Source organism: Entelurus aequoreus, linkage group LG03 (assembly GCF_033978785.1).
Source record: "Entelurus aequoreus isolate RoL-2023_Sb linkage group LG03, RoL_Eaeq_v1.1, whole genome shotgun sequence".
In the NCBI taxonomy this organism is placed as follows: Eukaryota; Metazoa; Chordata; class Actinopteri; order Syngnathiformes; family Syngnathidae; genus Entelurus; species Entelurus aequoreus.
In genome coordinates, this window is record NC_084733.1 from 45,875,294 (window position 1) to 45,889,792 (window position 14,499).

Sequence of the window (14,499 nt, forward strand, 5' to 3'; positions counted from 1 at the left end):
GCCCAAGTGATGAAAAAGAGAGGACCTTAAATGGAGCCTTGAGGAACACCACTTGTATAACTAAAGAAGTTAAACAAATGATGACTGAATGCATCTGAAGTAAACACGCTATAACAACACCTTAGTTAAATATATCACACTATTAAAGAAATGTAACTGCCAAAAAGCAGAGGACTAAAAGCGCTGCCTTGAGGGACACCTTAATTATGTAAATCATTAATTTAGACCCCAGTGTTCTATGTTTGCGAGCAAGGTTAAAATGTCAATGCAAAGATCTGCCAATGTGTTTGTGGTCCAAGTTCCTCTGTACAACAAGAGCTCGTTTGTGTTTTTAGGAATTTGCTACAAAAATGTTTGTCTCCCAGGATTTGTCCTGAACTCGGGGGCTGGTATGGCGTCATTCCCGAGACGGATTTGGCCCCCAGGCCGACAGTTGAAGAACCTGATCCAGGGTATACCAGGCTTCTCATCTTAAAACAGCTGGGATAGACTCCAGCATTCTTGTAACCAGGAATAGAATATGCAGCATAAAAAGTGAATGTCTGAACCGTGATTTTATTAGGATTTTGTCAGGAGACGCACTATCATATGATTTGCATAAACATGAACAGAGGTTCACTTCTTTATACGACTATAATATGATGTCGTGGTATCCCTTTGACAAAAAAGCTTTGGTCTCAGACAATTGCAGCAATGAGTCCTGCTACAGTCGCTCCTGTACCACCAATACCTGCAGTGGCAGCGGTTGACAGACCAGCCATACCTACAGTGAGAGGAAAAACATAGTATTTATCCACCTTTTATTATCTTATACACAACTACGTTAGTGCTACGGTTAACAGATGAGTCATCTTTTAGGTTGCGTGGAGTTCAGAAATACACTATATAAGCCGTTGTGGTGAAGAAGGAGCTGAACCGAAATGCAAAGCTCTCAATTTTTCGGTCGATCTACGTTCCCATCCTCACCTATGGTCATGAGCTTTGGGTTATGACCGAAAGGACAAGATCACTGGTACAAGCGGCCGGAATGAGTTTCCCCCGCCTGGTGGCGGGAGCTCAGATTAAAGCCGCTGCTCCACCACATGGAGAGGAGCCAGATGAGGTGGTTCGGGCATCTGCTCAGGATGCCACCCAAACATCTCCCTAGGGAGGTGTTTAGGGCACGTCCGACCGGCAGGAGGCCACGGGGAAGACCCAGGACACGTTGGGAAGACTATGTCTCCCGGCTGGCCTGGGAACTCCTCGGGATCCCCCAGGAGGACCTGGACGAAGTGGCTGGGGAGAGGGAAGTCTGGGCTTCTCTGCTTAGGCTGCTGCCCCGCGACCCGACCTCGGATAAGCGGAAGAAAATGGATGTATGGATGGACTATATAAGCCGTTTTTGATACACTGATGTAATGAAAACTACTACCAACAAAATAATACATATATTGTCAAATGAATACCTCAACATTTACAAAGGCCATTTCAGTGTTTACTGCACACTAGATATTGCAAAACACCATTTGTACTTCCTCCTGGATTATGACATGAGAGTACTTGATATTATACGGACTGTACTTACCAACAGACTGTAAGACCGCCACCAAGCCCCCTGCTGCCACCCCTCCTCCGTTGGCGATGGCCGCACTTGACATCATGCCTGCAGCGTAGGATCCTGCTACTATCCCAGCTGAGGTGAAGCCCACTGCTCCCAGAACCACTGGAGCCAGAGCCACTGTAGTCCCTGGAACCAAAGTCAACCACATTGGCGCAGACACAAACAAATGCGTGTCTACCAACAGCGGGGAAGAAATGTGAATTTGCCTAAGAAATACTTGTTTTTACATCATCTTACCTGCGCCTACAATTGCAGCTGCAAACGTCACTGAAATACAAAATAACCCCCCCAACATTGTTAAATACCTGGTGGTCAAATTGCTAATATTGACGTTATATATTACTTTCCATGCTGAATAAGTGTAGAGAAACTCACATAATCCCATGTCGTCCTGCTTGATGCGTGCTCTCTCAGTCTGGGTCGGTGTTATTTAAAATGTAAGAGGCGGGGTCAGTCAAGAGGTGTCGTTTCCTTAAGTTTCGTTTCTCCAGAATAGAGCCAACCCAATAGGGCGTTGTCACGCCAATTTTCTTCCATCACAAAAATCTTCCTAACCCCCATTTACTTCCGGGGTTATTTCCGCTTACGTCAGTTCCTCTTACGTCATTGACAGCGATCGATAGCACTTCGTTTGACTCTTTTTTATAATACAGCGTTAACAAAACGTCTGAATTGTCAACAATAATGTTGATTTAAAGTACAGACATTTAACATTATATATTAATTAATATTACTGAAATGTTTCAACAATAATGTTGATTTAAAGTACAGACATTTAACAGTATTATATATTAATTAATATTAGTGAAATGGTTTCAACAATAATGTTGATTTAAAGTAGTACAGACATTTAACAGTATTATATATTAATTAATATGTTTTGCACGTTACCACGAAGACAGAAGTTCGCAGCAGCGGCCCTAACACTCCACTTGAAATGTTGCGAAGCCTGCTGGTGTTTGACATAAGTCCCCTGGGACAGATAAAGACGAATATCATCCAGTGACACCACCATTTTCAGGAGATTTGGATTTATCGATCGCTGGCAATGACGTGAGAGGAAATGACGTAAGTAAGAGGAACTGACGTAAGCGAAAATGACCCCGGAAGTAAATGGGGGTTAGGAAGGTTTTTGTGATGGGAAGAAAATTGGCGTGACAGCGTCATTTCGGGATGAATATATAACTAACACAACACACTCACATACAGCTATCAATGATTTGTGGCAATGCTGTGACGTCAGTGTCGCCACTGGACTGAGTGTATGTTTAAAAGAACAACATCTACATCGTTATTTATGTGTCAGTGTTGCAATACTGCCTTTCAGCCAATAGAGGGCACTGCAGCCGACTGTAAATAATACAGGAATGTTTAGCTGCTGGGAAGTTAATAAAACGAGGAAGATCTGTTTCTTTTAACTTTTTTACTGAACTTCATAGAACACTTACAGCACTTGCTCTTGGCTCGATTTGGCGGAATGATACAGATCACACACATGCGTCAGACATAGATCTCCTGTAGTATAACTGTGCATAAACTAGATCCCTACATCACAGCCGCTCCATCACTGGAAAGAAAAGAGTAAGTAGGTAATTTATTCTTTAACATATCGGTCCGAAATGAAAATATCCCCTTTGTTACTTGTTGAACTGAAATAATCTGTGTCACAGTCGTTCAACCAGTTAAAAAAATATATAAAGCCAAAGCTGTAAGTGAGGTCATAAATATATTGTTGACCGCTAAATAGATACACTATGATGGTGTAAGTTTATTTCAAACATGCGAACACACAATTACAAAACGATACATCACAAATGTCCATTTTGTAATTACAACATGGAGTAGGAAATAGCAGATTTGATTTAATCCTATCCCCCTTTTCCATTTCATAGCAATTACAAACTCGTTTGTTCACTTCCTGGTGTCAATATGCACACAATTTAAATCCATGAAAAATGAATAATAAAGTTGTCAATAAATAATTGAATAAGTTGTAATTCACATAATGAGGTGAATAAGATTAACTAAATTTTCAACAAAGTTCAAGATGTTCATCATAATTGTTGTTCTTTTTACTTTGTAAACACGTTGAGTTTGAACAGTTTCTTAACTGAATCATATTAGTACGTTGTTTGATTTATTTGCTTAATCCATTCAACAATTTAATTCCACGTACTGATACGCTAAAGTTTTTACGTGTTGTACATGCATACAATTGTTTTGAGTTAGATTTTTCTGTAAGTTTATATTTCTCCTTTTTTGTTGAGAAGAATTGTTGTATCAGTATATGTGTGGAGGGGGCGTGGTCGGCGTGTCTCCTGCGGGAAGGGCGTGTGCAAGGGGCAGGCTACGAAGCAGCTGACAGGTGAGTGGATTCCCCAGCTGAAGCGGGTTATCTAATCACCTGTCTCCCATATTAGGGGCGTCCGAGGCCATGATGAGAGAGGAGAGATCGGAAAAAGACCCACACACGAGCGAGAAGGAGGCGGCTGCGAGAGCGACGAAAAATAGCAAAAATAAAGACTCGTCAAACCTGGAATCCGGGCTCCCACATTATTCTGTCAGTCCAGAGAGAACCCACGGCATAGAGACTTCCACAACTGGCGCCCAATCAACCTTTGGATCAGAGATGTCGGCTCCAAATCCGCTGGAAGCACTTGGGCGAGTGCTGGCGGAAGTGTCAGCGGCAAGCCATCAGCAGATGGAGGCGGTCCGCCACCAGATGGCCCAGCAGAGCCAAATCCTGCTGGCGCTAGCGGGCGGGGTTGGAGCGGCACCGCCAACATCAGCAGCCGTCTCCGGGCAACGCATGGCAGAGACCGAGGACATTTTTGAGGCCACGGCAGCAGCATGCGGGTGGCCTGAAGAAGAGTGGGGGGTGCGACTGCTACCGCTACTGGCAGGGAAAACACAGCAGGCGGTGCTTAGCCTACCGGCGGCCTCCCGTGTGCATTTCCCGGACTTGAGAAGGGCAATACTGGACCGGGTCAGCAGCACAGCGGAGGACCATCGACGCCGGTTCCGGGCACTAAGGCTGGGACCAGAGGACTGCCCGTTCGTGCTCGGGCAGCAGCTCCGAGACGCGGCGACCCGGGGGGGGGCTGGGGTTTTAATTTCTCCTCTGCTCCTCCTGTCTTCCGATGTCCGGACGCTGCTGAGACGGGGCTTCCCCCACAGACGGCCCCTCGAACACCTGGGCAGGTGCGGCGGGAGTGCCCGCTAATGGAGGTGGGACAGGTGATGCGGGTATGACATTTTTCCATATCACAGTTTATTCCTGTTCCCTTCTCAATGTCCCAAACTCTTCACTGGACCAGCGACTTACCAAGTCCTGATGAGCCCTAACGAGCAAAACCCTTGCAAAGGACACATACTTTGGATCTGGCACTGTCCTCTTAAGCTAGAGCTGTTTGGCTTCAAATGCCAAACTAAACTACAGAAAGAAAAATCACTAAAGGCTACCTTGTCCTCTAGTGGCCTACAGCAGTATAGGCCACCAGAGGAGACCGAACCAATCAGAGTGTGCTTTTCAGTATCGTGGCCACTGATTGGCTCAGCCTCAGACAGCATTACTATATTGGATTAAAAAAAATGGCAAAGATGACTATTTGTGTCATGATCCACGGTCCGGATCATGTTTTTGTTTAGTTATGTTCCGTTAGTTTTGGACTCCTTTTAGTTCCTGTTTGTGCACCTCCTGAGTTTAGTCAACATGGTTATTTATGATTTCACCTGCCTCTGTTGTTTGTGACAATTTTTAAAGTTTACACAGCTACCAAAACAACGATGATAATGGACTCTGACAGAAAACAAACACCCAAATTCAGCATCGACACTACTATGTTCCAAGGGACGACTAAACAAGAGGACCTACATTCAGGATTGCATCCACCTACACTTATTGAGATTATTGAAACAACATCAAAGATTGTTGAACAAGAAAATATGGAACTAAAAAATTTCTGCAACAAAGATTACAAAAACCAGGATTTGGAAAATGATATAGATCCAGATACAAATGTTTTCTCCCACATCAGTAATAATTGTTTTTATTATACAGATGATCAATATAATAGCAACATTACATGCGATAACAAATGGTCAATTATTCATTTTAATAGCAGAAGCTTGTATGCAAACTACAACAACATTAAGAACTTTTTGGAACACATCAACGAACCATTCAAAGTGATTGCTGTCACAGAAACATGGATTGATGATAAAAAAGGAATAGATTTTGATCTGGAGGGATATGAACTAAACTACATCAACAGAACCAACAAAAATGGAGGAGGAGTAGCTGTGTACGTGATAAAGAACCTGAACTACAAAGTGGTAAAAAACATGTCATTTGCTATAGATAATATCTTAGAATGTATAACCATTGAAATATGTCAGGAAAAAAGCAAAAACATTTTCAGCAGTTGTATATATAGATCACCTAAGTCAAGTATAGAAACATTTGAAGAATGGATCAAGGCTACTTACATGGATAATGGTCAAAGAATAATGTTCTTATGTGGTGACTTTAATATTGACTTATTGAACCCTAACAAGCAAAAGTCTATTGATGACTTCATTGATACAATGTACAGCATCCGTCTATATCCTAAAATCACAAAGCCAAGTAGAATCACAGCACACTGTGCCACGCTTATTGATAATATTTTTACCAATGAGTTTGACAATAACACTACAAGTGGTCTACTTATAACCAAGAAGAACACTACAAGAAGAACATGGAAGACAAAAGGACATTTCGAAGACTTTGCACAGAGAAGAGGATGACTGCTTTCAAAAGTGAGCTACAAAAGCAAGATTGGGACAATGTGTACAATGAAAAAGAGGTTGATGAAGCATATGAACATTTCTTAAACAAGTTCATAATACTTTATGACAAACATTGTCCATGGATACAACTTAGTAATAAACAGAGAAAGAATAATCAACCATGGATGACAAAAGGATTAAAAAATGCTTGTAAGAAGAAGAATACACTATATAGAGAATTTATAGCACAAAGAACTATAGAGGCAGAAATTAAGTACAAAAAGTATAAAAACAAGTTAACAGACATACTACGATCATGTAGAAAAGAATATTACAGTGAATTATTGGACAGGAACAAAAATAATATGAGAGCAACATGGGGCATCCTCAATAGCATTATTAAAAATGGCACAAAGAGGGACTACCCTCAATACTTTTTAGACGGAAATAAAAACAATGACAACATAAAGGAAGTAGTTGAAAGCTTCAATAATTATTTTTTAAATATTGGACCAAAATTGGAAGAAAGGATTCCAGACCCAGTTCCAATTGAGGACTATAATGAAATCCCAACTCCATGTTCCTCAGTAATGTGACACAGGAGGAAATAGTTACAATCGTGAAAAAATGTAAATCTAAGACTTCAACTGATTGTAACGGAATTGATATGGAAACGATAAAAAAGGTTATAGAAGAGATCTCAGGACCATTAATGTAATTAATGTAATCTATCATTTCAAACAGGTACATTCCCAAACAAAATGAAAATAGCTAAAGTTGCACCAATTTATAAGACTGGAGATAAACATCAATTTACAAATTATAGACCTGTTTCTTTACTTCCACAATTTTCTAAAATCATTGAAAAACTGTTTAATAACAGATTAGAGATTCATAAATAAAAATAGAATACTCGAAGAGAACCAATATGGATACAGAGCTAATGTCTCAACTTCAATGGCTTTAATTGAAATTACATAAGAAATTACCAATGCAATAGACAGTAAAAAATGTGCAGCAGCAGTTTTTATGGATCTAACTAAAGCATTTGACACAATTAATCACAATATTTTAATCAAAAAACTAGAACGATATGGCATCAGAGGGTTAGTCTTAAACTGGATAAGAAGTTATCTAACGAACAGGAAACAATACGTGAAGCTAGGCGAACACATGTCTACAACGCTAAATATATCCTGTGGTGTACCTCAGGGATCAATATTAGAACCTAAATTATTCAATCTCTATATAAATGACATTTGTAAAGTTACAAAAGATTTAAAGTTAGTATTATTTGCGGATGATACAACAGCGTTTTGTTCAGGAGAGAACACACAGGAGATAATACAAATAATAACAGAAGAAATTAACAAATTAAAAAGATGGTTTGACAAAAACAGACTATCGTTGAATCTTAGTAAAACTAAAATAATGCTATTTGGTAATAGTAGAAGAGAAAGTCAAACACATATACAAATAGACGGAATAGAAATTGAAAGAGTAAATGAAACCAAATTTCTAGGTATAATGATTGATGATAAATTGAACTGGAAATCTCACGTAAAAAATATACAACATAAAGTAGCAAGAAACACGTCAATAATGAATAAAGCAAAACATGTTCTAGACAAAAAATCACTTCATATTCTCTACTGCTCACTAGTGTTACCATATCTGAGCTACTGTGTAGAAATATGGGGAAATAATTACAAAAGTACACTTCATTCATTAACGGTGTTACAAAAAAGATCAGTTAGAATAATACATAATGTTGGATATAGAGAACATACAAATCCTTTATTTATTGAATCAAAGATACTGAAATTCCACGACATAGTGAATTTGCAAACAGCTAAAATTATACACAAAGCAAACTATAACCTGCTACCCAAGAATATACAACAATTCTTCTCAACAAAAGAGGAGAAATATAATCTTAGAGAAAAATGTAATTTAAAACATTTGTGCGCACGTACAACACTTAAGACCTTCAGTATATCAATATGTGGAATTAAATTATGGAATGGATTAAGCAAAGCAATCAAACAATGTACTAATATGATCCACTTCAAGAAACTCTTCAAACTTAAAGTGTTTACAAAGTACAAAGAAGAAGAACCATGACAAACATTCTCAATTTATTTAATCCATCCATTCATTCATTCTTAAAGTAATCTTACTTATCTCATCATATTAAATATGACTTTCTTCACCAATTATTATTATTAAATTCTTACTATTATTTATTTATTTATTTTTATTGCGATTACCTATGGAGTTTATTGTGAATAAATTGAGAACAGGAAGTGAATAAAAAAGTTTCAGCAATTGTTATGTAAAGAAAAGGGGTAGGATTAAATAAGCTCTGCTTCTTCCTACTCCTTTTCGAACATGTTGAAAAGAGAAACTGGAAATTGCGATGTATCCTGTTGTATGCTTGCATGTTCGAAATAAACTCAAACTCTAACTCTAACTCTAACACCTGTTTGTAATCAAGAGACACTATTTAAGCATGCCTATGTTGATCACTCATCCTGGCTTCTTTGTTTGCTCCATGCAACTGTTACGTTTTGACATTCCTGGTTCTTGCTTCTGTGTTTCCTGTGCTAAGTTTTGCCTTAGCTTCCGTGTGCAATCAGCCCGCATACTTTTTGCTTGTTTTCTGTTTGGCTATGATTTATGATAAATAAATCATCACCTACCTCACGCTGTTGTCCGGAGTAGTCCGTTCTGCATTCCTGGGAGAACGACCCCGCATAAAGATGCGACCTCGCCGTGACAGAAAGAAGCCAGCTACAAGAAGTTCTCTCGCAGCGGGCGTGGAGGAAGTGGTTGAAGGTACTTGGGAGGTGTTGAGCGCAATGGAGGCTGAGACGCTCAGCCATTCCCCCATGGAGCGCCAGGACCTGATCTGGGGTCCTAACGGCACGCTGGTTCTGATCGGCTCAGTGTGGCCCGGGGACGTTTTTTACTTCTGTTAACTCTTTCTGTCAGCCGTTTCCAAATTACTTTGATTCCAAGATTAAACATTATCAGGACATTTTTTTTTTAAATTTAAGCCTAGTCAGTCCCAGTCACTTTCTGACTTTCAAGCTCCGCCTCCAGTGACTTTGGCTTCGCCCCCAGTGACTATTGCTCCCACCCAGTCTCAAGTGTGTGTGGGGTGTGTGTGTGTGTGTGTGTGTGTGTGTGTGTGTGTGTGTGTGTGTGTGTGTGTGTGTGTGTGTGTGTGTGTGTGTGTGTGTGAATAGACTTTTTGGACAATTGAGAGGGGAGGAGTCGACCCCCCTCCTGACCTCTCCCACCCACCCCTAAAGACTGTTCCAGACCGCAATGAGCGCGTCTGGTATCCGCTTTTTGAGAGGGGGGGGGGGGGGGGGGGGGTCTAGTGCCGGGAGCCGTGCTAGTGGGGTGGCACAGCTGCGCTCAGCCAGGCAGCAACCTCCATCCCCGGCCACCACCACCAGTCCTTCGGCATGCCAAGCCGCAACCCCCAGCCCGGTCCTCTCCGCCATCTGAACCCGCTGCTCCTCGGCTAGCGTCTGAACCCGCTGCTCCTCGGCTAGCGTCTGAACCGGCTGCTCCTCGGCTAGCATCCGAACCCGCTGCTCCTCGGCTAGCATCTGAACCCGCAGCACCTCCCAGGCAAGCTCCTGTCATCGCTGCACCTCCCAGGCAAGCTCCTGTTGTCGCAGCACCAAGACAAGCTGTCGCAGCACCAAGACAAGCTCCTGTCGCCGCAGCAAGACAAGCTCCTGTCGCCGCAGCAAGGCAAGCTTCTGTCGCTCCAGTTCCAGTTCCTGTCGCTCCAGTTCCTGACGCTCCAGTTGCTCCAGTTCCAGTCGTTCCAGTCGCTCCAGTTCCAGTCGTTCCAGTCGCTCCAGTTCCAGTCGTTCCAGTCGCTCCAGTCGCTCCAGTCGCTCCAGTTCCAGTCGTTCCAGTCGCTCCAGTCCCTGTTGTTCCAGTTCCTGTCGCTCCAGTTCCAGTCGTTCCAGTCGCTCCAGTTCCAGTCGTTCCAGTCGCTCCAGTTCCAGTCGCTCCAGTTGCTCCAGTTCCAGTCGTTCCAGATCCGGTTCCTGCTCCACGGCTGCCTTCCTCATCCGCCGCTCTAGTTCCTGAGGTGCCACCCTCCTCGTCTCCGGCGGACCTTCCCACGGCGCCGCCACCCTTCTCGTTGTCGCCTCCGCGACCTCCGGCTAGCCAGCTGCGCAATCAGCCATGAGACGCCTGCATGCGGCCCTCTCGAGGGCCAATTCATGGACACCCTGGGCGCAGACAACAGCGACACCCATGAATTGGGCGTAACACTCTTAGGCTGCTGAGATTTTGGCGTCACTCACGCCCGCCTCCTCGTCTGCCACAAATGTGGCCTTTCAATGCAGCGGCGTTCAATACGTCGCCGCCACCTAACTCTCCCTCGCTGGTTGCGGGGATACTTGGTCTGGCAACCCACCGCCAAGTCCTCCCTCCGCCCCCCGTGACTCCTGACCCTGCTTGTTTTTTTTTTGTTTTTTTTGGACATCTGGAATCTGTCCTTAAGGGGGAGGCTCTGTCATGATCCACGGTCCGGATCATGTTTTTGTTTAGTTATGTTCCGTTAGTTTTGGACTCCTTTTAGTTCCTGTTCGTGCACCTCCTGAGTTTAGTCACCATGGTTATTTATGATTTTCACCTATCCCTGTTGTTTTGTGACACACCTGTTTGCAGAGGTGTGGACTCGAGTCACATGACTTGTACTCGAGTCAGAATTGAGTCATGAATTTGATGACTTTAGACTCGACTTGACAAAATGTAAAGAGACTTGCAACTCGACTTAGACTTTAACATCAATGACTTGTGACTTCACTTGGACTTGAGCCTTTTGACTTGACATGACTTGCTACTTTCCCCAAAACCTAAAGCTTAAAAAGTTATTTGGGAGCGCTCCGTAGCTTTCATTTTGTACGTGTCTGTCTATCAGCGTGTGTGCTGCGTGTCAGCGTGTGTGCTCTCAGTACAACAGCCAATCAAATTAGATCTACATTGTTTTCATCGCACAGCATTCAGCCAATCAAATTGCAGGACAACCAATGAACAAGAGTTGTCAAACAACGCGCCAGTGAGAAAGATTAATACCAAAGTTGGTTTCGTTCGGGTATAAAAACTACGACTTGGTCAACAAAAAACGAATTGCCGTATGCAAATCACGCAGTTCGAATAGTACAGACGGAGACGCAACAACTTCCAACTTCGTTCGACATTTGAAGTTGCACAAAGAAGGGTAAGTTTTGAATGTAAGCTAACGTTTATTGGCTAAGTAACATTACTTTTATTTGCTGTGTAGTTAAATCAGTGAAGCTGTAAACTCACTGCTAACGTCATAACCATAGACATCTTATAAGTAGACGCAGCATCGAGCGCTACTGCTTACTGGCGCAGACGAGACGCGGGGCCGCCATCTTGGAGTGGTGATCCGCTATTCATTTGGCAGGAGCAATGAACTGTCAGTGCATTTAATTCATTTTACCTCACTGAATACCACTCATTTTCACGCGCTTTTTTGTCATACGTGTAGCTATGATAACGGACACATGTTTTATTATTCATAGTTTGCTTAACAGTAATAGAATATTCTTATATGCTATAAGTGACCAGACGTCCGAGATCAAAACTGGGAATATAAGCCCAGAGAAGGGGGAAAAAAACGGTCAGCTATTTTTAAGTTGAAGAAACAATATAATTAGGTTATATATACATGCGTATATCCTACATAAACAATGTATGAATACATTAGATATCTATATATCTTATAGACCGTATCTCTGTTGCTGCAGCAGCAGAGAGTTTATTCTGTCTTGACACTTTGTATTGATATTTTGTATTACATTCTTCCCTTAAATGATAATGTTTACAGTGATTGTTATGTATGTATTTTTTATGTATGTCACTTTGGATAAAAGCGTCTGCCAAATACTTAAACATATATAAACACCTGAAAGTCTTTATATCAGCTAAAACCACCAATCTGTTTCACTGGATTCAGAATAAAACCAAATGCTGTCTTACCCAACAATGTTAGTATTTGAATATTGTTACTTGAAAACTTATTCCTGGTTACAATTATACTGATAAGAAAGTATTGTCTTATATTTTGCCTAAAATGAGAATGCATCATAATCAGTGGCGGCTGGTGAATTTTGTTTTAGGTGGGGCTGAAAGTTTGTAAACCAAACCCCTGTAGGGGCGTCATCCTCCCCCAGAAGATTTGTTTGTGATTTTCACATACAAATATTGAAGATCTTTGCTCCTTCTTAACTCTGTGGTAATGTTATTTTCATAAAATACAACCAAAAGTACATTAATGTTAAATCTTACTTGTGAAAAGTAATCCCCCGATTCCTATTTTCAACAGTCCGCTCATTTGAGCAGGAAAACGCTGAACACCAACAACATCTTTGTTTTCTACCTGTCAACTGTCAGTTTAGGCTGCTCGCCGGCTCCTCATCACCACTTCAAGATGCAATTTGCTCGCGTCACAGCAACCAATACTGCGTCTACTTATAAGATGTCTATGGTTATAACATCATTTCAAACACAGCAATATGTTGCGTCCACTGCAGTTTGCTTCCTTATTCATACTTTTTGTCAAGTGATTTTTTTAAGCAGGGTTGCATAAGGTATCTACACATAACGTTACGTTAGTCAATGTATCACACACAGTAACATAACGTTAGACGGCGGTCAGCAGCACCGCATATTTTAGCCACCTACAAAAAGACAAACATAGTCAAATAAAGGTCAGTTAAAATGTATACTATATTAAGAATATGTGTACATATTGCATAGGGCCCTGACATCTAAAAAGTACAACTCTGTTCATTGTTATGTTCATGTATTTGTTATGTTTTTCATGTGTACGCACACATAAACACACATACAGTATGAGATGAGATCAATGAGATAAGGTAAGAACAGAATAGAAACTGCTGTGGAACTAGTTACAATGCAATATGCCATGGAAATACAATGTTAACACTTTTGTACAAATAAGTACAGTTGCACTTGTTTTTGCAAATGTGTTTATTCTGTAAAGGAATGAGTTAAATGTTTAACATTGTTTAAACTATTAAAATGACTGGTTAATAGTGCTATTATGAATTGCAATGTCAGTACTATTTTTTCCCCTGCTATTTAAAATGCACTTGTTTTAATAAATAAATACAGCGGTTTAAAAGCATACACAATCTGTGTAAAATATTAGTCTGTGGTTAAAAGGACTTGAAAGGACTCGAAACTCAAAATGCAGGACTTGTGACTTGACTTGAGACTTTCCAGTCTTGACTTTGGACTTGACTCGGGACTTGCCTGTCTTGACTCGGGACTTGACTCGAGACTTGAGGGCAAAGACTTGAGACTTACTTGTGACTTGCAAAGCAATGACTTGGTCCCACCTCTGCCTGTTTGTAATCAAGAGACACTATTTAAGCATGCCTATGTTGATCACTCATCCTGGCTTCTTTGTTTGCTCCATGCAACTGCTACGTTTTGACATTCCTGATTCTTGCTTCTGTGTTTCCTGTGCTAAGTTTTGCCTTAGCTTCTGCATGCAATCGACACACATCCTTTTTGCTTGTTTTCTGTTTGGCTATGATTTATGATGAACAAATCATCTCCTACCTCATGCTGTCGTCCAGAGTAGTCCGTTCTGCATTCTTGGGAGAACGACCCCGCATAAAGATGCGACCTCGCCGTGACAATTTGGGTGTTATTTCATGGATAGATAGCTCTCATAATATTGAAAAACATATTTTGAAGGTCTTAGAAGGTGTGTTTGTGCACTAGCTATGAAAATATTTGATTTATAAATGACTGATTCCTACTTCTTAAAAATGTGTTAATCGCAGTAATGTCCGTAACTAGTCAACCGCGATAAACAAGAGACGACTGTAATGGGTTTTTAGTTCTCACTGCAAAAATAATTGACTTTGGAGAAAGTCCTATCTAAATCGAATCTATTATTATTATTAGTAGTAGTAGTAGTATTGTTATTACTATTATTATTAAATAGTCTCAATTAGGGATGATGTTTGATAAGAAATTATCGAGTTCGAGCCTATTATCGAATCCTCTTATCGAACCGATTCCTTATC

The 14,499-nt window shown here is 41.2% G+C and overlaps 3 protein-coding genes across 6 annotated transcripts in view; 2 read left to right on the forward strand and 1 right to left on the reverse strand.

Annotated features, from left to right (window-relative positions):
* Positions 1-535: 535 nt before the first annotated feature.
* Positions 536-2,147, reverse strand: LOC133646503 (interferon alpha-inducible protein 27-like protein 2A). The gene is made up of 4 exons (XM_062041937.1): positions 1,976-2,147; positions 1,838-1,867; positions 1,565-1,726; positions 536-763 (listed from the first exon to the last, which is right to left on the reverse strand). The coding sequence occupies exons 1-4, from the start codon at positions 1,983-1,985 to the stop codon at positions 678-680; spliced, it is 288 nt and encodes a 95-aa protein (XP_061897921.1). The 5' UTR covers positions 1,986-2,147; the 3' UTR covers positions 536-677.
* Positions 2,148-2,955: 808 nt separating this feature from the next.
* Positions 2,956-4,823, forward strand: LOC133645917 (uncharacterized). The gene is made up of 2 exons (XM_062040846.1): positions 2,956-3,181; positions 4,021-4,823. The coding sequence occupies exon 2, from the start codon at positions 4,035-4,037 to the stop codon at positions 4,821-4,823; it is 789 nt and encodes a 262-aa protein (XP_061896830.1). The 5' UTR covers positions 2,956-3,181; positions 4,021-4,034.
* Positions 4,644-14,499, forward strand: part of LOC133646505 (cytosolic 5'-nucleotidase 1A-like) — a 14,456-nt gene continuing 4,600 nt past the window's right edge. For 3 of the 4 annotated variants that reach the window (XM_062041940.1, XM_062041941.1, XM_062041938.1), the window contains exon 1: positions 11,451-11,630. The gene's annotated coding sequence lies outside the window, so the exon portion shown is untranslated. Of the gene's footprint in view, positions 4,847-11,450; positions 11,631-14,499 lie in introns of those variants that run through there. The other variant, XM_062041939.1, reaches the window with a different exon arrangement.

Coding starts and splice junctions, on each gene's coding strand:
- LOC133646503 (XM_062041937.1), bottom strand. Junction 1,727..1,837: donor AGCTGCAATTGTAGGCGCAG/GTAAGATGATGT, acceptor CTTTGGTTCCAG/GGACTACAGTGGCTCTGGCT. Junction 764..1,564: donor GGCGGTCTTACAGTCTGTTG/GTAAGTACAGTC, acceptor CTCTCACTGTAG/GTATGGCTGGTCTGTCAACC.
- LOC133645917 (XM_062040846.1), top strand. CDS start 4,035: ATGATGAGAGAGGAGAGATCGGAAAAAGACCCACACACGAGCGAGAAG.